The sequence below is a fragment of the Wyeomyia smithii genome, chromosome 1, assembly GCF_029784165.1.
Source record: "Wyeomyia smithii strain HCP4-BCI-WySm-NY-G18 chromosome 1, ASM2978416v1, whole genome shotgun sequence".
Taxonomy (NCBI): domain Eukaryota; kingdom Metazoa; phylum Arthropoda; class Insecta; order Diptera; family Culicidae; genus Wyeomyia; species Wyeomyia smithii.
Genome location: NC_073694.1, coordinates 143500399 through 143523421, shown reverse-complemented (window position 1 = coordinate 143523421; position 23023 = coordinate 143500399). Strand labels below are relative to the sequence as shown.

General features: G+C 38.8%; 1 protein-coding gene across 1 annotated transcript in view; it reads left to right on the top strand.

Moving 5' to 3' along the window:
• Positions 1 to 6315: 6315 nt before the first annotated feature.
• LOC129726795 (protein hedgehog) overlaps positions 6316 to 23023 on the top strand; it is a 32802-nt gene continuing 16094 nt past the window's right edge. The window contains exon 1 of the mRNA XM_055683906.1: positions 6316 to 7331. Coding sequence (XP_055539881.1) covers positions 6978 to 7331 — 354 coding nt within the window. The 5' untranslated portion in view covers positions 6316 to 6977. The remainder of the gene's footprint in view (positions 7332 to 23023) is intronic.

Here is a 23023-nt window from a genome sequence, read left to right as displayed (position 1 = left end):
TTAAATAAACTCTAAATATTTTTAAACCTTTTTTTTAAATATGATTCAACGAAAAAGAAATACTAAAAATTCATAAATTTTAGTTATGTTATGAAGAATTTCGAGTAAAATTTCGATAACCTCGGAATTTCGCACAGCCCTACAACGTATCCCTTTTCAACGTAAATCGATAGAACATTGTTTTTTTTCTCTTTATAACGCAATTTTGAAATTTTGAAATGGTAATGAACTTTCTGCTACTACACTGCCTATAACCGCATACCAGTCCCATATGGATTTTCATTGTTTTTGAGTTAAATATCAAATTCCATCTATATCTTGCTTCACTATCGATTAAGAAAACCAAAAAGTATGTGATATTTGAAAAAGTCGAAAAAAATGTGAGGTCAAATTGTCCCATCTTAAAAATAATCGCATATCAATCAGTCCCATCAAATGTTTTTCCTGAGTATGGCCATATTTTTTTTCTTCAATTCACATAACAAATATTTGTTGCTGTTTTTCAAGTTTTTCACTGTTAAAAATTACTAAATAAATTATAAATGCAAGGTTGTTTCAAATAAATTCCACACAAAGATAATTTTAAGTAGACACTGAAACTGCAACTTCCTTTGAAAGTTCGTTCCCGAAAGGGCATATATCAAGATGGCTTGACAAAGTAATTTTTTTTAATTCTTTTATCACCAATATTTAGTGGTTAATTTGTGAGTTCGAAATCCAATTTGTGGTAATTTGTGGTTAAGTGGTTTCCGAGAAATTTTCAAAAAACTGAGTCAAGCCATCTTGAAACATGATTTTTCTTTAAATGAATCGGACAACGATGATATATACATCAATCGAAAGCTCTCAATTTGTGGTTCACGAAAATGTAATTTTTAACGTCATAATTACTAGTGTTTGTACAGAAATTTGTGTTTTATTGTTCACGTAGTTCTACGTTTTGTTTATTTGTTGATGACGCTGCTGTCCGCTAGTGGCGTTGGCTGTTTGCGGTGTTTGTCACTGCTATACTGAGCGTGCGTTTGGGGAATATGCTAAATATCGTGATTCTTAGTAACTAAGCCAACACACTTGCATTACAGGTAGCTTAACAGGCGCATAATGGATATGTGTAAATTTGTTGTCAAAAAGGATACCGGTAATGAAAATGTACTTTCAAAGGAAAGCAATCCAAATTCGACGGATTATTATTCAGAACCAGTAGGAATGGCAAACAATTATTATCACTTTTTCATCACCTAGATTCGGAGAAATGTTTCAGAAATATTCAAACAAATGTCGGGATCCAACTTAATGTTGCTCTTCTGTTATTTTTTCATGTATATGTGCTAACTTATGAGCAAAGTAATAAAGTAGATTTCTGCTGTCCGCGTGTCTGTCAAGCTACTAGTGGCACCGTCGCACAGAGGAGTACCTAGAACAAAAATCTGGCCAAAATAAGAAAAAAAATGTATGTCGCTTTTTGGTGCCGCTATATTTTTTTCTGCAGCTTAAATAAATGCTTCACAATATACCATCACTCTATCAACGTTAAACGGTATTATCATATGCTGGGAGAGCTGTAAACATTTCCAAATTTACAAGCATTTTTTGGGAATCGAACCAAGTTGTGCCAGGCGTCAAAAAAATGACAATTGATCAATATCATGCACCAAATGAATTCTTTATGTTCAATGCTAATAAACCGGTTGAAAAAAATTCCGATATTAAAAATTATAGCCACTCTTAAGAAGTTTTCGAAATTAGTGATTTTGACGTATTTTCGAGCGTTTTCAATATTGAATGAGTTATCAAATCTCGCGGAATCCGATCATATAATCATCGGGGGAATGGAAGTTCAAAACATCACATCCTCGCAAATATCTCATCCGGTAACGTCCGGATTGACATTTGCGACCCGTTTGAAAAATGTTGTTCATGGCATATTTTGACGAATACCTGCCTCATGCTTAAAACAGAGTTTCAGTTCAACAAAGATTAAATGAGATTAGTTAAGTGAATGAACTTCAACTAATTTAAGTTAACTTAAAATTAACTTGATGCACAGAATCAATAATCCAGGTAAATAACACTCCGTCCAAAAGCCTTTTTCCAACCTATTATTATTATTATTATTATTATTATCATTACTATTATTAAACAATTACATTCATCTGACAAAGATAAGTCTTAATGAACTAAAATTAAAATTAAAACTTTACCGTCACAGTCTGCGGAAAGCATCTAGGAGTCGTTGACGAAACACATTGATTGGCAAGTCGAAGTCACAGGTCGTATACCTCATTTAAACGGTGGCAAATAACACGAATTGGATCATGACAACCATAAAGTCGATTCCGAGGATCCAAATGCAGGAAACTTCTTTGACGCAACGGCCTCTCAGGCGTAAATTATACGAGCGCATTTCTTCATTTGTTCAATAACATTAATGAAGCCACATAGGCTATGTAAATGTAAACATCAAGTTATGTGCGTGATTATTAGAGTTACTCTTTGATACAATACTCGAACCAGCCACTTCCACTTCTCACTCAAATATTTTCCAACATATTACTAAACAGTAGTGAAAATAATTTTGGCCAGGCTTCCACTCGAGTTACTTCTCTGTGCGCTCGAAAAATAATCCGTCGAATTTGGATTGCTTTCCTTTGAAAGTACATTTTCGTTACCGGTATCCTTTTTGTCAACAAATTTACACATATCCTTTCTCCGCCTGTTGGGCTACCTGTAGTAGAGCAAGTGTGTTGGCTAAGCTCCCCGAATCTCGATATTTACCATATTCCCCAAACGCACGCTCAGTATAGCAGTGACAAACACCGCAAACAGCCAACGCCACTAGCGGACAGCAGCGTCATTAACAAATAATCAAAACGTAGAACTACGTGAACAATAGAACACAAATTTCTGTACAAACACTAGTAATTATGACGTTAAAAATTACATTTTCGTGAACCACAAATAGAGAGCTTTCGATTGATGTATATATCATCGTTGTCCGATTCATTTAAAGAAAAATTATTTTTCAAGATGGCTTGACTCAGTTTTTTGAAAATTTCTCGGAAACCACTTAACCACAAATTACCACAAATTGGATTTCGAACTCACAAATTAACCACTAAATATTGGTGATAAAAAAATTAAAAAAAATTACGTTGTCAAGCCATCTTGATATATGCCCCGAAAGGTTATAGGTCTCGTCAGTCAGAGGGATAATAGCCTTGAGTAATGCTGCTTTCTGTAAGGAAACTGTGGATGATCTGCCCACTTCAAATGATCATTCAAGTTGAAATTGTCAGAACTCAGAAAAAATCGTTTTCATCGCCGTCAACTTCCGTCAAGTCACTGTTGTAATGAAATTGGAAACTTCCCTTTCTCAATACCACTTTTCCAAAATGCTAAATGCATGGGCTAATGCAGAATAATTTTATCCAGCACATATTGCGAAACACTGAAAACGTAAGAAAGGATTCAGTAGCATATCCAACACTTCAACCTTATATTTTATTTCAACAACGACGACCTTGAAGTCGGGGTAAGTAATGGGTAGACGTCTCCGCCTTTCTCCATGCAACATATTTAGAAGCTGTCTGCGGTCATGAACGTCCGTCCATATTCAAAATACTTGAGAAAAATATGACTACTCCTACACTGAGCGATTGAAAGTGAGACTGGTATGCGATTATTTTGCTACGTGATGGCCTAAATAATCGCATATCAGTGTCTTCCTTATTTTTCATTGTAATTTTCTCGAAAAAAGCAATTCTTTGATGAAGAAGTTATAATTATGGTCTATTTCATTACATTATACCGAAAAAATAAGAATAACCCACCCCAAACAGGTGAAATACTCAAAACAAGAAAAATATCTTCAAGCGCTGTTTTCTCAACTCGATGATTTTCCAGATGGGACAGATATGCGATTATAGGCTGTACAGTGCATCTTATAAAGCTTGTATGATCAAAAATCACTTCAAGGTAATCGAGGGGAGCTGGGTAACCGCAATGTTACAGAGTCAAGCGGATGGTCGTGGGATCGAATATTAGTAGAATCAGACCATTCGATATCAAAAAGGACTTAAGCATGGGTTCATTCACAGGCTACCCCACAACTTACCCTTCCTTTAAGCTGAATTCTCTAGCACGGATAAATAATAAGCATGCCACTTCTCAATAGCGGTATTGCTAATATTGAAGGTGAGGGATACAGCAAACACCCGAGCATAGCTCGCAATAGATCGATTCTGGTCGATAAATAATGAAGATAAGGGTGCTTTAAAGTTGTGAATCATGTTTAAAACAATGATATTAGTCACTTTTCTGGTAAATTTACCATGAAAAACATAACTCGATACACCGTAAAATTGAGATAACGTATTGAATTGAAAAAGAAGTTAAGCTTAGCTTGACACGGAAAAAATTTGAAGCTTAAGCAGCGATGGCTGGTTAGGTTTAAAGAACGCCTTGAGCTACAAAGTTACTATCGTAATTTAGAAGTAATTCATAATTATCTGCAATAATAAATTGATTCTTAATTCGTTCATCAAGCATGTCAGAATACCGAATAATTTCTTTCAATTTCACTTGATATCGTTTACAAGATTTTCAATGCTGGAATATTAATCAGACAGTGATGCGAAAAAGCAACAATTCTCTAGTGGTATTTAAGGGCTTCATAATTTGTGCGAAAATAATATACACAGTGGTGAATAATAGGATCGGCGTTGCATGTTTTACAATTTAGTTACATTTTTCTTACACTTGCGTTAAATTAATTTCTAATAGGAATATTCAATCTTAAGTTGTAGTATGTTTTTCAAAAACATGTACCAGTATTGAAAAAAATGAAATTCATTGAAATAGAAAGGAAAATGTTATCGGCATTTTCAAATTTTAAATGCATTTTTATAGACTTGGCATACTTTTAAAAAACTTGATATATCTGAAATAGATTTTGATGTTTTCTCATTAATTTCAAGAACAGTTAAATAAGACATACAAAAGAAATCTGCAATGAATTTAAACTTTCAAGCTCAAAAAACTATAAGTAGTATGTAATATTTTTTATGATTATTTAACTATTGATTATGACACGAAACTAAACTGAACTGAATTTATTCACGGAAATTTATAGAATGATATTTAATGATCACTTCACCAAGGTGACATGTATTTGTTATAACAAAAATTTAAAGCCTAAACCGGCTTTTGATTTTTTTATTGAAATTAATGAGATCAACAATAGGATAATTAATACAGCCTGCAGCATTACCAAAACAGTTGCTTGAACTGCCAAGATATGCTAAATACCAATTCCTTGAATATGCTATATTACCAATTCCTTGAAAACAGCAAATAAGTTGAATACTATGCTTTCTGAATAACTTGAAACCTTGCTGATGTTTTCTACTACAATAGTTGTAACTACATTTAATTCGTCATTACTGTATATGTTATTTTACCAATTTTTCTTCTCTTATAGCAAAATTGATCAAGAATATTCAATCATCAACGACTTTTCTGTAGCCTTTTTTGATCAGATTTTTACTTGTTAATAATGATCTGAACAATTTTTGAATGCGCCATTTTGAAAGGAAGCCCATAAGGAATGAATCATGACTAATAAAATATTAAATTATCCAAAAAAAAAATCATTTTGTACATTCCGAAACAATTGAAAACCACTTGTCAAACCAGCAAGACACTTTCTTTAAAACAGCCTCAGAATTGGAATCACCGTTCTTCTTTGTAGCAATAGCTACTATTTACCAATAAATATCAGGGTAAGCATGAGCCAAACTATCAGCGTCAGGTTGAGTATAAAAATGTGCTTCAAAAATCCTATGAATGACGCATACTATAAAACTGTTCTGCAGCCTTCATTCACCATTCGACCATCATCGTTGAATAAAATCATTGTCATCATCAACCAGATTATCAACGAGATCGCGATCCTTTGCGACTCACCTGTGTGCAGCCATGTGCCAGGTCGCTCTCAATCGAACAACGCGCAAAGCGCTCAGTCTATGCTCCTTGGGCGGCTGTCTCGGGCGAGTGTCGCCTTAGCTGTCGAACAACCGCCTCTCTTCGGCACCCTTATTCGTTGCACATTTTCTACCGAACAAGTCGGGTACTCTCACCTAAACCAAGCAATCGCAGGCCAAGCACCTTCTCTTCAAACCTCCCGGACTGGAGCTTTTTTTTGTGTGTGAGCATATACCCTGTACGCCGTGAGCAACCAAAAAGCTCTTCACATTTCTTCCGTAGCTCTCTGGGATTTTCGCTGTGAGTTTATCGGTGCTTGTGCGAGACGACGGCTCGGTTTCGTGTATAGAGGTTGTCCTCTTCCACCCCAAAAGAAAACGCAGAAAAGAGCATGGCTACGAAAATTTTCAACCGTGCATCTACTTAGTTCTAATTTAGTGCTAGTCGAAATACCATCTTCTCTCGCCCAAGGAGTGGGTCAAGCAGGATCCTCAGCTGACGAATGCGAAACGAACATAGCGCGACTTTTCGAGCAGAGAATATCGCCGCAAGGATAATGCGATTTCGTTACGATTGATGTGAATTCGCACATTTAGTTAAGGAAAATTTCGAATTTAGGCGAGTGCCCAAATGCCGTTACGTTATGATGGATTTCAAGTGAACTGACCGGAGGTGCGCCCTATGTGTGTCAATTGATTTCATAGTGATGTTGCTGGAATAAATCGATTGCGCAAGACGAAAATGGTGGTTTCAGAAATTGAGATCGTGATAGATTTTGCCATTGTTGACAAGTGATTGAGCAAATAAATGTTTAGCCATAAATTGTATGCAGTTTCAATCGAAAAGGCAAGAGTGACAAGTGTTTAGCGGGAAAAGTGTGTTTATTTACCTCTACGGTGTACGGTGAATACTCAAGTGTTCTGCGCCTTGACCTGGTTCGAGGGAATAGTTCAATCATAAATTCCACATTCTCCACGCTCAAGTGTTTTGACAAAATGTTTAACCTAATCAACTCCAGTAGTAACATTTGCTGTCGAAGAAACTGTTTCAGTGGCCGAAGGAAATATTTCACAATGCTGCTCATTTTTCTGCTGTACATGGTATCCCAAGTGCAGTCGTGTGGCCCAGGCCGCGGAATCGGAGGCCCCCGAAGAACCCGGAAACTTCTGCCGCTGGTGTTTAAACAACACGTACCCAACGTGAGCGAAAACTCGCTCGGTGCTTCCGGTATGCAGGAAGGCTCCATTTCCAGGAATGATACTAAGTTTCGCAACCTGGAAACCAACTACAACAAAGATATTATCTTCAAAGATGAAGAAGGTACCGGTGCTGATCGCGTCATGACGCAGGTAAGTCCGACGACATTAATACCGACGGAATAACGCGCGCAAGAAAGACAGCCCAGCTTATCAGTCTCGAATGGGCGCTGAGTTGCATTTTTATAGCAAATGTGACGATAACTTTCTAGATAAGACGGCCGAAATTAAATTTCGATTAAGGTTAGCTTTCAATCAATGCGATTTATAAATGTTTCGCATAGGTGAATTGAGTGCAAGTCACGAAGTTGACGCGTGTTTCGGGGTAATCAATGGCTATACAACCAACTGACGGCGTTAATGAAGGAAAATGAAGGAAACTGTTTTCAGATTCGGAAGAAAAAAAAAACAAAGTTTTCATGAACACTCAAACTGGTTGACATTGCCACTGCCATCTGACAAACAAATGAGGATCCATAAATCTAATTGCTTCTCAGCACTGCTAAGGCGAAGGTCGCACGCGTCCAAACAGTCGAAGTATAATAAAATAAGTAGCAATTATATTGCTCTCTATCCTTGAAAATATCCTTGTTTTAGTTTTTAAATCTGAAGGACAAGTAGCCTCTTACAACTACTATATTTATTGCTTTACGGCCTTCGATTTGTCGACGCTGTGACAACAAAATCTAGCAAAATGCCATTGACACATTTTTCTGACTCTGATACGTTGATAACTTATCGCTGCGCTTATATGGAATGTGTTTTGAAGAAAATATTCCAAATTTAGACTCATAAAGCCTAGCCCAGATCAATTAAATGATGTGAAACGATTAGCGTACAATAAAATACACCAAGGTGTGATAAAAGAGGCAAACATCTACTGTACTGTAACTGCACCGTTATTCAATCAACAGACTTGAGGGATTTCCTGCCTGCGCGTAAGTGTGGCCCGTTGGTTTTATCGCAAAAATATAATTTTACTTCTCCGGTTCAAAATTATCAAAGTAATCGTACGATGCAGACCGCACCTTTTTATTGTAGACTCAAAAGCGCACACTTTTTAGGGTAATTGCTGCTGTTTTAAGACGAAAATTTCAACCAAACTGCTTTCATGAAAAATCAATTGTGAGCAAATGGTCAACGTCCTGAGTGTAGGTTTTAGGTAGGAGAAAACTGACTGTCGATGCTCAAAGTGAGGTTACTCACGCTACCTGACGTCAGACAAATTCCCGTCACTATCGATAACGCCAACCGCGTAGAATCCACACAACAGAGCAATTCGTTCCACTTAAATACTTAAGTGACACGACTTCCTAATGGATTACTATGTACTGCCAGAGGCAGACGCAAGTTTATCATCGATTACAATTGCTAATATTTGGATTCGGCGAACAAGTGCTCATTGTTCTTACCCCGAGGTTGTGAATGAGCGGCTGATAATGTTTATTCACATGACGACAACTTTTATTCGATCGAGGGTTGCAGATTACAGAATGTTTTCAAGGCGGATTTGCTCTGGACTACTTTTCAGAAATCTATACAATAATAAACCACTTTGGTTGGATTTCGTGTAAGATTGTGAAAACGATTCGTCGAGGCTGTGTGTGAACAGAAAAATGAACGCCACGTATTTATTCTACCTTTCTGAAGATGCTTTGACAAATCTCGACCAACAAAATAAAATAACTAGTCTGCGAATTCTAGGATATATTGATTCCCTAAACAATAACAAACTGCATCTCATCCCCGCTGTCTGCCAACCGATTGCAACTGTCGGCAGTACGTGGGAAAGTGGCCGGCTATCGCCAGACTGTACCCAGCTCAGCATTTACCATATGGATCCGCACGACAGAATCTCGGCCGCGATCGATCTATCGTCGTCGAATTTGCGCATCTGATTTCGACTTGCCATGTCACCATACCCGCCGCAGTAATGTGCACAAACAAATGGCTTTATTATAAATTTTCGCATTCATCTGGCCCGGCCAGGCTATCTTTCTCTCCCTCCCTGCGACTTTGGGTTAGCTGCGCGACACAATCATGATGTTTACACTCCACGCCGCCGCGCGCGGGTTTTCCGTTTAAACTATCTCAACGGAACGGGGCAGCTGGGGGCGGCGTTACGGCAGACGATTATATCAATATGCCATTATAACGGGCGCACATTAGATAGAGCGAAGTGTAAATAAAATATTAAAAAATCAATTCAATGAAGGCGAAGCTGTGTCTACTGCCGATTGAAGGAGATCTTTTGTGTCGGCTACCGACCATGATGGCGTGGGGAACCGGGCAATGGAAAGTGTCACCGCAATCGTAAATATGGCACACACAGTTCGGTTTTTTCAGTTTTCGAGGAATCGATAGCTGGATAATGCAGAGCTGTTTGTCCGGGGTAATAAAATTTATTTTATTTTTGGTACTATTAACGAGACCCTAACGGCGTAGTTAAAATTTTAGCAAAATCCATATGGGCGTGGATAATAATGCAATGTTTGTTTGAGTTGTAGGAATATCGAAATAAGCACAACTAACTAAGCTAAAACGAATACACAAACTTAGATCCCGATAAAATACTGCATTTTCTTTAATTTTGTCTCAAATCTCAACTCTTAAAAATTATCTTTGTTCACATTTTTATCTACCAATGTAATTATCTTATAATTGTGATCTGTCCAGCTTTTACTCGTTATGTTTATGGATACTATTAGGGGCTGGAAGTAGTTTGTAGCGTCTTTTTGTTGTTGAATGGTTTATCATGAAAATACTACTACACTGAAATTAATCAGAGTATTGTTCATCGTTTTCCTTTGCTTTTTGAAATCTTTCTACCAAAGAACGGATAGAACATCGAAGAAATTCTTCGTCTTAAGATGCATGCATGAACCAGTCCAAATGCAAATCAGTTGGTGCAATGTCTGGTGATGGAACATAACTTCCCATTTCAGCATTTCTACATAGGTTTTCACGACCTTTGCAACATGTAGCCTGGTATTGTCATAGAACTAAAGCACTTTGTGGTGTTGATCCTTAAATTGCGGACATTTTTCCTTCATCATACCCGGCTCAAACGCATCAATTTCTCATCTGTTGAGGTCCTTAGTGACGATTTCGCTGCTTGTACGAGCAGTTCATAATATATTACGCCCTCGTTCCTTTACTTCAACACTTGTGGGACCCACGTACCTTGCTTTGGTACCAAGTTTAGGACTTTGAGGCGTTTTACCACCATCGATGAGTGAAATACAAGCGCTTCGGATAGCTTTTGAAGTGTCTGATACTGGTCTTCATCGAGCAATGTCACCATCTCTTCACTCTCAATCTTCCTAAGCTTTCCGTGAAATTCTTTGTCTTCCATGTCAAAATTTTTGACTGCGCAAATATAAAATATTCTGCCAACCAACTTTGACACTCTTCATGTATGCCTCTGAAGGGCACTGGGTACAAGAGAGTCGATTACCTTATGACTGGCCTCGATAGCTTTATACAGATTACGAGGTACCCGTACTCATTGAATGAGTTGAGTTAGTTGATAGTGCCCCAATTTGGTATCGCATAGTCAACGAGACTACAAACCTGTTTGGGATTAGAGTTCCATACATGACATGGAGATAATCGTACCGATCGTCGTACCTCAAGACCGTCTGGAAGAGTGTGGATGTGTAGTTCAATATGATTGAGACCGAGAAGCCTCCTGGTTATTGCAGAGTGCGGAGAGATGAATTGTTTAGCTTGTCTACAGGCCTGATCCCTGTGTATTGTTCCATCGATTAGTTATTTCTAGCGTTTCCCATCTTTTGAGTTCATATCCACTGATATATGTGCTGATCCTTGTCTTGTGAGGTCGTGAGCATTTTCCCTACCCTCGATACCACAGTGTCTAGATACCCGGAACAGAAGAATTTGGTTCTACCGGATAGCTCCCGTATTGCTGCGCTACTCTCCCAAACTAATTAGGACGCACATTTTGCGGACTTAAAATAATTTTAACTCAGCTGTCCGAGAAAATGCCGATTTTTCATGTTTGAGACCTATTTTGACGCAGATTAGTAAAGCACTTCTACTTAAAAAACAATGAGCAATATTCCCATTGAAATCGTTTCCTTAACACCGGGCCAGTAAACCCCGCAAACAGTATTAGATCCTATTTTCGAACCATCTGTATCAAAACAGATGATGCCTCATGGAAATATAGGACCACCCCTATTCCATATAATATTTGGCGATTGGTTTTGATCACCTTACATGGAACGTCGAAATCGTTCTTGCTATTTGTCAACAGATGGCACCAGCTGGACTCTGACATATCGTAAACGTGATGAACCCATTTGATAAATTAGTAATTTCGTTATGGTGTCATATACTTTTAGTTGAGTAAACATTGACCAGACATGTGTGAACATTTGTGCTACATAATCGTCATCTGAGGAATTTTTTCAAAGACGCTGAATTGCAGAAATTACTCGATGAGGATTTATGCCAAACACTGGAACAGCTTGCTTCTGTACTAGGAGCCTCCGTTAAGCTATTTCCAAGCGATTGCATGCTTCGGGAGTGATTTCACAAGTGGGAACTTGTGTTTCTTATAATTTGATGCCAAGGAACGCTGAGCGTCGTTTTTTTCGCTTATGAATAACTACTCCAGCGGCGAAAAAGAAAGGGTTTTCTCCATCGCATCGCGACGGGTGATAAGGTGACAGGTTGGTGTTTTTTATTATAAGCTGTTGATACCGAACGAAACCATCGCAGGGGAAAATCATCGACCTTAATTGATGCGATAAGGCCGAGCAATACATGAAAAACGGCCAAAATACGAGCAGAAGCACGCAAAAGTGGTTCTACGGCATGACGACACTCGACCCCATACTGCCAAAGTTGTTAAAACTTACGTATAAAAAGGCTTTATTCCTGAATAGCCTTAAAAGACCATAACTTTGTAACGGTATTCGAACTCTGCCAGAAAGATGGGATACAGTTGTAGCCAAGGATGAAAAATATCACTCGCGTTCCTTTTTTTGCAAGCCATTAGCTCATTTAATAAGCACAATTCTGAACCACTTTGTATGACAAACTTAGAGTACTCAAGTCGTACTCAAATACCGGAGCAGTGAGAGGACATTCTTGCAAATTATCGCGTTAATTATCACGATCGCGATAATTTTCTCAAATCTACTCTCACGGCTCCGGTGTTTGAGTACGAGCAATACTCTCTTCGACAATGTTGAAGTACTACTTGAGGACACAAAGTTGTTCAAAACTTTGCTTATCGAATGAGCTATCGACTTGCGAAAAAAATGAGCGTGTGTGATAATTTACATCCTTGTTTGTAGCTAGCGACGCATAATCCTTTGAATAAGATATAGGTAACTATTTTTTGTTTGTTTTTTTTTTAATAACAGTTTTTTTATTTTATTTTTTGTGTGTCGGAAAACATAAGACGCGTTTGATGGTTTAATTATTTTATCGGCTAAGTTTTCAGTTTTTTGCTTGTTAAGGTGAAACTCAAATTTTGCCCGAATTTTTCAAGATAATTTTCTTGAAAATTATTAAAATTACTTATGTGAAACTATGGTCGATTCTTTGCACCGCTGACGCATGCATAGAATAGCAATTCGAGAGCTATTTTTCAGGTGGAAGATACGCTCAAAATCGTCAAGTGAAAATAAACCTAACCTCAAAATTGCATGGGAAAAGGCTATCGTTCAACTTAAGCCTCCAATAAACTTGAAAATATTACAGGCAACACTGAGCGCTATAAAACAGATTCAGCGAGATGAGATTTTTAAGAATATTTACCATTATGTTTAAAAAAAAAATCAGTTTTCCAGTAACCAAAAACAATAAATTTGATCAACTTGTTTATATTACATATTTTCAACACTAATTAAAAATTCAACCAAAATAGCTGCAAATTTCACTTTCCGCTCGAAATGTTTATGAACGTATATCAAAACTGGTTTTAATTCAACACAACATTTACACGATAAATGTATAAACTATTTATTGAGAAAACATTTTATCCAGGCAGCTCTCTTCCGATGCTGCCTGCCTTCGGTTGTTTACTTTTGCCGTTCCCGATCCTCTCACTTCTTTGTCGCTTCTTCTTCTTCTTTTTCTTTGGCACGAAACTCGAAGGTAAATCTTGGACTCTTAGGCTCGAACAAATCGTAAGAAGGCAAAAACAAACCGCGACCTCCAGTTGTCGTCTTTGCGGTCTCGAGCAGTAGTGGGACCTCAAGAAAGCGGCAGCTATGTGGTGGTTTGAAACATGCACCGCAACCCCGGCTGGAGAAAGCATCAGACGACAGCGTGAAATACCAACATACATGGTAAAATATTTAATCATTAAAATTAAACAAACGCTGCCTCTTCGCACTTCCTGGCCGAATTTATGTATCCAGTAATTACGAGATTTAATACGCCGAAAAGCTTTTAGTAGCAAAATCCGATAAATTATCATATCAATGTGCCCTATTGGCCCTGCCGTCCGCCGACTTCCAATATTTGACGCGTTATCCCAACACCACCGCTAAATTCCTCACGCTTTAGATGGAGTGCTATTCTTATGCGCTCTCAATGAACTGTTACATTTCTTCACAACCGAGTAGAAAAACACTTGTGAGAAAACCGACGATGTTAACAACGCACTTCACACCCTTGTGTTACTTATACATGCAATGATGATGCAGCTCATTTTAACCACCGGACCTACTTTAAGTACCCGACGATCGGTCTGTATGTCGGCATACGTAGCGAAAATACTCGACGAGGATTTTCAAAGAAAGAATTATCATTGGATCAATATTTGATACTTTTTTACCAGCTGGACGGGGTGGTGCAGCAAATATTTGACATCAAGCTGCGGTTTTACATACCAATACGGTACTGTTAAAGCCGAAACCCATTGCGGCTCCTCTCTTGCAAGAAATTTTTGAGTAAATATACAAATTTGACACTAGTACCTACATCGTACTCGATATCGCGGTATCAATTCGTAGTGATACCATTTGACGAATTGAAGCTGAGATGGTGAAGAATAAGTATTAGAATAAAAGTTATTATAATCATTTCGAAGACCACAACAAAAAACTTCGCGCGTGAGTCACGGTTATAGCTCAGTATAATCGCTCTTGACAAATCTTCTAGCAATCTTTTTTTTTAGTTTTAAGACACATAAAATTCCACTCGCAGATTAAGTAATCAATGCCGCCTTTAAAGTTCATCTCCGACAGGAGTTGCGATGCCGGCCATAAATAAATTTATTTTAAAGACTACGAAGCTATCATCTATCAAAGCAATAATAAACAGATTACGATAACTTACCGGTGGAGATCTAGATTTGAGGATATGACGAAGCTAACTGGCGGTTTCCGTCTGTCAGCTCCAGAGCTGTAAAATCCCACAAATATTTAATCAATTATGGAATTTATATCAGCACACATAAATCGCATCCCAAAACCGAAAGCGAAAAGAGATGGATGGAAAATTTATAGCATCGAAGCTAACGTACAATACGTCCAGCGGTCAGCTCCACTAAACACCGTTCGATTTCGTATCTGCAATAAAATTAAAGCAGAATTAGTTAATTTGATTATACACGCGTTTTTTCATTCTCGGTGGATTTCCGACCCGAAGTTCACTCACCAGTTGCAAATTACTGGACTGTCTCTTTAAAACAAAGAAGCCGGGTTTCACTTTTAAGCAGACTGCACAGACGACACAACGGAATCATTATCATAAAAACGAATAGTGTGCGCAATAAATAAATCCATAAAACAATAAAAGCTTTAGGGCTGTGGCTGGCGTATGGTCGTGATGAAATTGATGATCATCATCACAGCATCATTATTGAAGCTGTTAGAAACGCCAATTACCGAGGAAGGTAGGTAGCGAAGGTTCAGTTTTGAACTGCAACGCAATTCGAAAGCTTCCTAACTGCTGTGATCCGTTAGGAATTGAACAGACTAAGCATATATTTTGGAAACATCAATCCAAAAAAGTTAGGAGACCAAACCAACTCGAAGATGAAGTGTGATTTCTCTATTAGAAGTGCGAACGAAATCAAAAGAAGCCCTGCGAGATTCACAAAAAGTTACAAATTTAATAGGTACGTTTTCTTTTAAGACATCAGTTTTGAGTAAAGCTTCACCTTCAGGACATCCAATTGGTCTAGCCCCATGGAAACAAACATTATTTGGCCTGTTGGGATAAGAATATACATTTTTTAAGTCAGAAAGTAAAAATATAATTCTAGAATTAGGGTAAGGAATGGCTTAAGCAGTAGCGCCTATTTTAATCAGTCGAAGAAAACAGGCTTCAAACTCCTGCATTTTTATCAATATCGACAATTTCGATGATGGAAACGAAAACTTTGATTGTCTAGCTGTCTTACGAATATAAAAAATACCGTTAATCACAAAGAAATTTGTGAACAAACTCGTTCGAAACAAATCGACCTATATTGCAGCCATTCAGGAGCCACTTCGGGTGCTGAAAAAAAAACGCCTGCAAAACAGATGGAAACTGCTTAAAATAGGTTCGGGGTGATTGAAATAGTGTCCCTCGATTGGTAAATTTAATTGATGATTGTTAAAGTTTGCTAACTTAGTTTTACAATCTGAAAACAAGTTCTGACAGAGAAAACGATAGCGAACAGATTGATATACTACTGTTCGAATTTCACCCAACACATTTCGAGTATTTCGTCTGAATACACAGGCGGTTCCTTAAGCTGCTTAGAATATGTTCCCTACCCTACTTAAGAAATGTTATAAATCGAATTTCTCCGGTCTTGTTAAAAAACATCAAAAATAATACAATATCATGGTTTCTCTATATTAATAATGTAAGAACATTATGCACAGCGATACCAGACCGTAGAAATATTTTTTCTTTTAGCGGGTTACTGTCTCTACTTCCGAAAGATAATAAAATCTCAAAAATTGCTCCTTTTGTGTGTTTATAAGAGTTATATCAGTGCCATCAAATTTTCTTTCATACAAATACGAATTAACAGAAGGTAACTTTGAATTTTTTTCCTTTCACCAAATTTGGGCTATATGTTGTGAAAGTAATAAATCTTCAAGATTAATGGTCTACTTATGCGCGGTATTAAAAGAAACTATAAACTCGTTCTTTTCTGCATACAAAGTGATTAAACCTGCTCAATTGTTCAAAGATCACGAGCGTTAACCTGAAGCAAATGAATAAATATTTGGTACGACTCTAGTAGTTACGTAAAGAACACTGATGTGCGTTATGAAAACCTTTGATATTACTCCACTTAAAATGCCGCAATCGAGCCTGAGGGAGCAACTTGTAGCGGAGAAGCTGTATTAATCTTATTTTGCCTAAAATTGGCATGTTTTCGGCTCGCATTGAAATCCCGTTCTTAACTTGTGCGATTTCTGCAAGCTTCAACAAGCCGAAACGGCACACAGTATGAACTTTAAAGAGCGACTTTGTGTACTTCTTTAGCTCTAACAGATGGATCGGTACATCGAAAGTATGTATATAATTTATGTTCACGTTTTACCACACCATCACCGCTTGGAGTACGGTTTTTTTATTATTGTATTGGCTTCTCCATCCAACTGAAACTGACAAGATTTACTATTTCGTAGTCTTCTTTGTGAACCATCGGACGGCCGGCTTATGTATTTCGAACAACTCAGCATTCGCCCGTGTTACTGTGGCTAAACATTATTATGTTTTGTTTCATGTCTTTCACGCTCAGCTGCAAAACGGCAGTTACGATCACGGATGGACACATGAACTTGTTGGCTCCAATGCAAATCATCATGGGAGACAATTGAAGCTGTGGTTCATCGTGGAGTAGAGTACGAGTAGAGAAATATATGAGGCCGAAATAAGGTTTAAAATTCAGCGCGATGAATGCTCGCAGTGACTTAACGGGTTTATTAGAATATCAAGTTTTGAAGTCATAATCTCTAGCAGAACACTGAGTAGTTAACTCGTGCCTGATTAGTGTGCAACTACACATAAGCCATTGGGCCAAATGGCGTTGTTTTGCGGTCAATACTGGCTATCCACCACATTTTCCTACCACGGACGCCATGATCGGTAAAAGTCAAGTGGTTATTATTCTTCGCACACTCTCATGCTTCGAAGATGAATAGGACAGGTCTGCTACGTTTGCAAATAAACCGTTGGCGTGCTAGCCAATGGGTAAGAAATGAGACGCTGCGATGGCTGGCATTATCGATAATAATTTTACGGCTCGACATAACCACTTGTAAAACTACCTGTCTGTCGGTCGACGAAACGGTTGCCATAAATAATCGAATCCACACTCGCGATCTGGCAAGCGCAGTTATTGACACCGTGCGGAGTCCAACTCAACGCTATATATAAGGTTTACGTACGGATCTTCGATTAGAGTTCACTTGAGTACTTGTTTATTGGCGTTTATTTTGTCGTAACGTATCAAAGTACTTATCATTACAGTCTGAAAATCACTCTACTCAGCTATATAAATTTAATCCCTTTGACTGTTTGAGATTTCTAGACGGCTGAACCATTCAAATAAAATCGTTACGACATGATGGAAGCTGATTCGCGAGAATTGTACCAACCTTCTTCCCACCACAGAATTTTATTTTCTCATTCTACACCAAATTTGTTCCCACCAGCGTGCAATAACCTTCGAAGAAATTCCGTTACTGTGCTTCCAAAAATCCAACCACAAAATGTGTCGCATTCTTCGCCGTTCATCCGATACTTCCAGCCAGTGCGGTGAACCTACGGAGCAATCAGCTTGACAGTTTTCTCCCAAATAATATCAATCCGAACCTCCATGATTCCATCAAAATCCTGCGGCTACTTCAGTCTGTCGGTTATTTCGTCAGTATCTAATTACTAACTCCGGATACTCGCTTGGATAGATGGATAGTGATCTCCCAAAGTGAAGAGTACATGAGGTAAACTGTCTCATTGAACAGCTTTTTACCAGTGCATATGGCTGGCCGTTAACACTTGATACAAGATCATTTCCCAAAAAAAATGTTACAGAAATGACGTGTGTACGAACTGGCAGTTCGATAGCACCCCATATGACGGTACAGAGGCCACTTTTAAGGATTCCCCCATATCTAACTATCCAACAAAAGCAAATAACTAACCTTTCTCAATCGACTCGTGATCCATTATGACCCCTTTATCCTGTTGGTGAGTTGTTTGTGATTTGATTCCCCTCCTAAGCGCCGAGACTCCCGGGATCTAAATAGCAACTGATTCGTATCACATACCGTCGATCATCCGGCCGCTCTCACGCACCGCCCGATCGCCAACGAGCGTCCCGTCGAGTAAAGTTGATTGCCTCTTGCGTTATGGTACATTATAATAGCTGCTCAGCACCGCACAATTGAAACCTGATCCGCTTTTACCACCTCGTCCGTCAATGCCCGTGTCGTCTCTGATTGATTTTCCTTCGTCGGGTGCCGATTATAATCTTCAATGGCATTACGTGTACTGTTATATTTTACACACATGAAGATTTCCTCTGGACGGCCTTATCCACTTGCCCGTTTCGTCAGGCCAACCAGGCAAACCAGGCAAACGGTTGCATATTATTAAAGCAAGATTACATTTTAATCACATTTTTTCAATCTACACGTTTGGATCCGTACAGCCCTTCTTTGACACCAGTCGTCCCAGTCACCTTCTGTTGGATTCAGCAGGCGAGCCATTAATCACACCCGAGGTGTATTGTTGAACAGCCTCCGACGGCTGCCGGCTCGATGACACAACGTATTGTACCAGGAGCCTGTTTAACATAAATTACACGGCCCACTGAAGAAGTGCCCGCGCATACGATTGTGGAGATTCTCTCTGCCTGCTTCTCGGCTCTCCGGATTGCGCTGATCGTCCTCATGAACTTGAAATGACAAAACAAGTGAATTATATTAATGCGATGTAATTTAATACTTATCTCTTTTCGATGCAATCCCGTTTACCTTTTCACCCTATTCTGGAGCTGACAAATGTTTCTACTGCTGGCAATTTATCATCTCGAATGTAGGGAATTTGTCAGAGACGGTCAACACTCGCCGTGCCACCAGCGAGGGAAGCGACATACCACTGGGCTTCGATACTTCGAAAATCATTGTGCTGCCACGCATGTTCTACGGATCCGGTGGTTTTGGGTATCCCGTAGCGTCTGCGTTCGTCAAAATCCACCAATGACTCTCCAACGGCTTTCGCAGATTCATGATTCGATCACCCTATTTGATGAAATATTTCGGTGAAGAGAACGTTTTTAAGTTTAAAGCTTCTTCACGGGAAGGATGAAATTAGTCACTGAAACATACTGGACTCAGCAATGGAAATCTAGGTACTAACGAATTAAATAAGTTATGCCTACACAAACGAAATTTTAACATCGAATTTAGAGTTAATGTTTTCTGCGCTTGTGGATGAAAGTGAAAAATAGCCACCAGAAAAGTTTTTGTCACTATGACAAGGAAATGTTTCACTATCATGCAATGTTTTTTTTTTATTCGAAAAAAAAAAGAAAGTCAAGGCATTCGTCGCAGTGAAAACGGTTCCGATTGATTTACACAGTTTCAAATTTTCTAATATTTTATTACTTTGAGTATTGCTGTGGGAACTGTCATTTTGTGATTTAGTTCGGTTCATGTACTGTACAGTGGCATTACACGACTAGACGACTATATTACCACTAAAAAAACCCATTTCCGAAAAGTTCTCTCTCGGATCAATTTTGGTCTTTTCTTAACGCTTGCTGTTTGATTTTCATTTTCGCTTTACCAAAGAAACGGTGAAGATCATTTGGTTTGATTCTCATTTCATGAACAACGCGCGTGAAATATTTCATCGGAGTATGACAGCTCGTTACTCGTGCCTCAGAACAGGTGCTGGGTTAGATAGAAGTGAAAATTGAAAAAGATTGGTAATAATTTTTAAAGAACTTATAAAATAGTTGTTATCAGCTCTGGTCAATGCAATGTAATGCAAAACATTTGCCCTTATTTCAACGATACTCCTAGGCAGAGATGGAATATTTTTCACACACAAAATACGTAGCTTTAGAGTGACCTTTAAGTGTACTTTGATTGAAATGATTAAAAAAAAACACTTGACCAAAACCTTTATAAAGTGACCAATCAAAACAAAATTCTTGTCATACTTGATCGGATCGGCATAGGAGAGTGGAGTATTGTTGCGGTAATCTTCCGTTCGCAGCATTTAACATTTTCCGAAAAAATATCGATAATACATTATGGATTGTCTATTCTCCAGTGGATGAAAGTAAAAGTGCAAACACATTCACAGATAAGTCCATCAAAAACTTCACACGAGCTTGCGGCTCCCGTTGCTTTGCAACTCGCTACACAACCCTTCACCCTGCTCTGCTCGGCTGTGACTTTTCGCCCCAATTCTCTGGCCGGCATGAAAATGATTAAAAACGCAACACTTCAAGATTACCTCAAATTATACTTAATATGTTTCGCTTCTCGCCTCGAACGGCCCAACCCAACGGATGTAATCTGCCCGCTTCGAAATTAGCTCTCCATCGGTGCCCTAGTGTTCTTACTACCGCAACGAGCTCCATCGAAAAGCTGCCCCGGCTGCTGCCGTTGCTGAAGATGACGACGATGGCTAACCGAAAAGTCGTGTAAGTTGTCTCTTTTATTAATGCGCTTTAAGCCACTTAACAGTGTCTTCTCCGCCTTTATTTATATTCCGGTCTCCAGCGCGACACGGACTCGATCAACTACAGCGCTTAACAAATTGTTTACGACTGATGTGCTCATCATTTAGAAGTTATAGCCCTCGTCATAAACATTGTACCAGTTGCTTACCGCCGAAGTCAAAGCAAAAGATATTTTTGTTTTAACAAATCCTTCTGTCTATTCTTGAAAGGATGTCGGAGTACTAATAACAAATGTGCCACCTGAGATGCGAGGCTGCAGGTTGCAAAAAAAAACTATAGTGCCACAAATCTTGTTTGCGGCAGTTGTTTCGGGCAACAGCGTGGTGTTCGAGAGTAATCTAAGAAGGAATTCATTAGTCTTCATTAATACCCTGACTCGTTAGACACACCGTTTTCAGTATCAAAGAAAGTGACCGCACCTTCGGTCTCTATCTACTTTGCGTTAGTTGCGCGGCGCGAGACGCTAACCAACATAGCAAATAGTCAGCTGCCCCTAACTCGGTGCACCCAACCAGCGATGGCGAAGCATGTGTTCACCCAAACGACTAAGTAAACATTGTTAAACACGAAAATCGTGCACCAAACGAGAGGGGGAATTAACAAAATGGTGTAAATTTGCTGTTGTTTTACAATTATTATCCCTTGTGCTAACAAAAACCAATGAGAGCTTTTTTAAGTCCATTCAAAAGCAATAAGAGAAAATTAAAGAGGGATTTTTGGGTAAACATTTGGGTAGGATATTGAAGAGGAAGCGGCTAGATCTGAAAGTTATAGCTTTTTCTTGCAGTCTGCCAAAACTTACCCATCGGTAACATAGGTTTTGCAGGAAATTGCCTTGTGGTGTAGTGGCAATTTGCTGGCAGGCTCTTTTCAATGAAATGTACAACCAATTCGAGTGCATAGTGGAAGGCTATTCAAAATTGGTTCTTTTTTTGCTGCAAAGTTAATCCTCGGTTCTCGGGGGACCAGCAGCATGCACCGGTAGCAGCTGACGGTTTCGTGATCTGAGATTTTGCAGGAGAGAATCTAAACTCGTATGCCTCATTGATGTTTGCAAACATAAATCTTCTATTGTTTCGATTTTGTTTGTTAGTCACCTTTTTTCACAGGAAAGTGATTCTTGTTTTTGTGCGCTGCCACTCATTCAATTAGCCCTACAATTGACGGTAACGATGGCCGGGTTGACAAGGAGCCTATCATCCCTGGAGAAATGTTTGTTTTTGAATTTGTTTTCCAAAAGTGCAATCGAGTTGCAAACAAAAAAATAGTTTTTGCCAGAGGGTTCGTTGCTTGTTTCTCGCTAAGGTCTTTTGAATTTCTTTGCTTTTTCCTATCTTCCGGGACATATACAGCCAAGATGATGATTTTAATTGCAATTGATTTTCGTTCCTGAACTTGCAATTCGTTAATTTCAAGTTTTCACATATTTTGCAACGTTACTTCCGATAGTAACCTAAGATACATTACATGGAGAAATCACGAAAACCAGATGATCAAACGACAGGAACGAACCAACCGAAGCTGTCGCACGGAGCGGAGAAGAACCAGCTAACAAATAAAAAAGCAAAGAAGCTAAAACCTTAAAACGTCCAAATATTTAGACGCCGTAACAAATTCCACCGGCTCTGGGAGACCGAAGTGAATTGATTCCACGGTAGCCTTAAAACAAACAGCACACAAGACGGCTAGAGATCGGAAGGACGGAATTCGAGACAAGACAAATGATACTGAGACTATACAAATTCCTGGAAATCAACAACCAGCATTGAACGAAAGCCAAGACGGCAGAAGCGGTAACCTCTGTCGGCAAGACGAATGCAGAAACGGATGGCACACCGGTGGAGAATGGGACAAGTCTCGAAAATCGATTACATTTTGTGTCCAGGTTCCTTCTCCGCTTTGACCTCGTGTTCGTCTCGCTTCGAGGACACCGCACCGGGGTGGTGACTAAATAGCTCTGCCACCACCACAGGATTGGACGGAAAGCGAAGGCGAAACAACTCATCGGACACCCAGTTCAATTGACAACCGTGAAAACATTTAAATCTAATATGACATCTGTGACGAAATGTGTACCGGATTAACTGTGTTG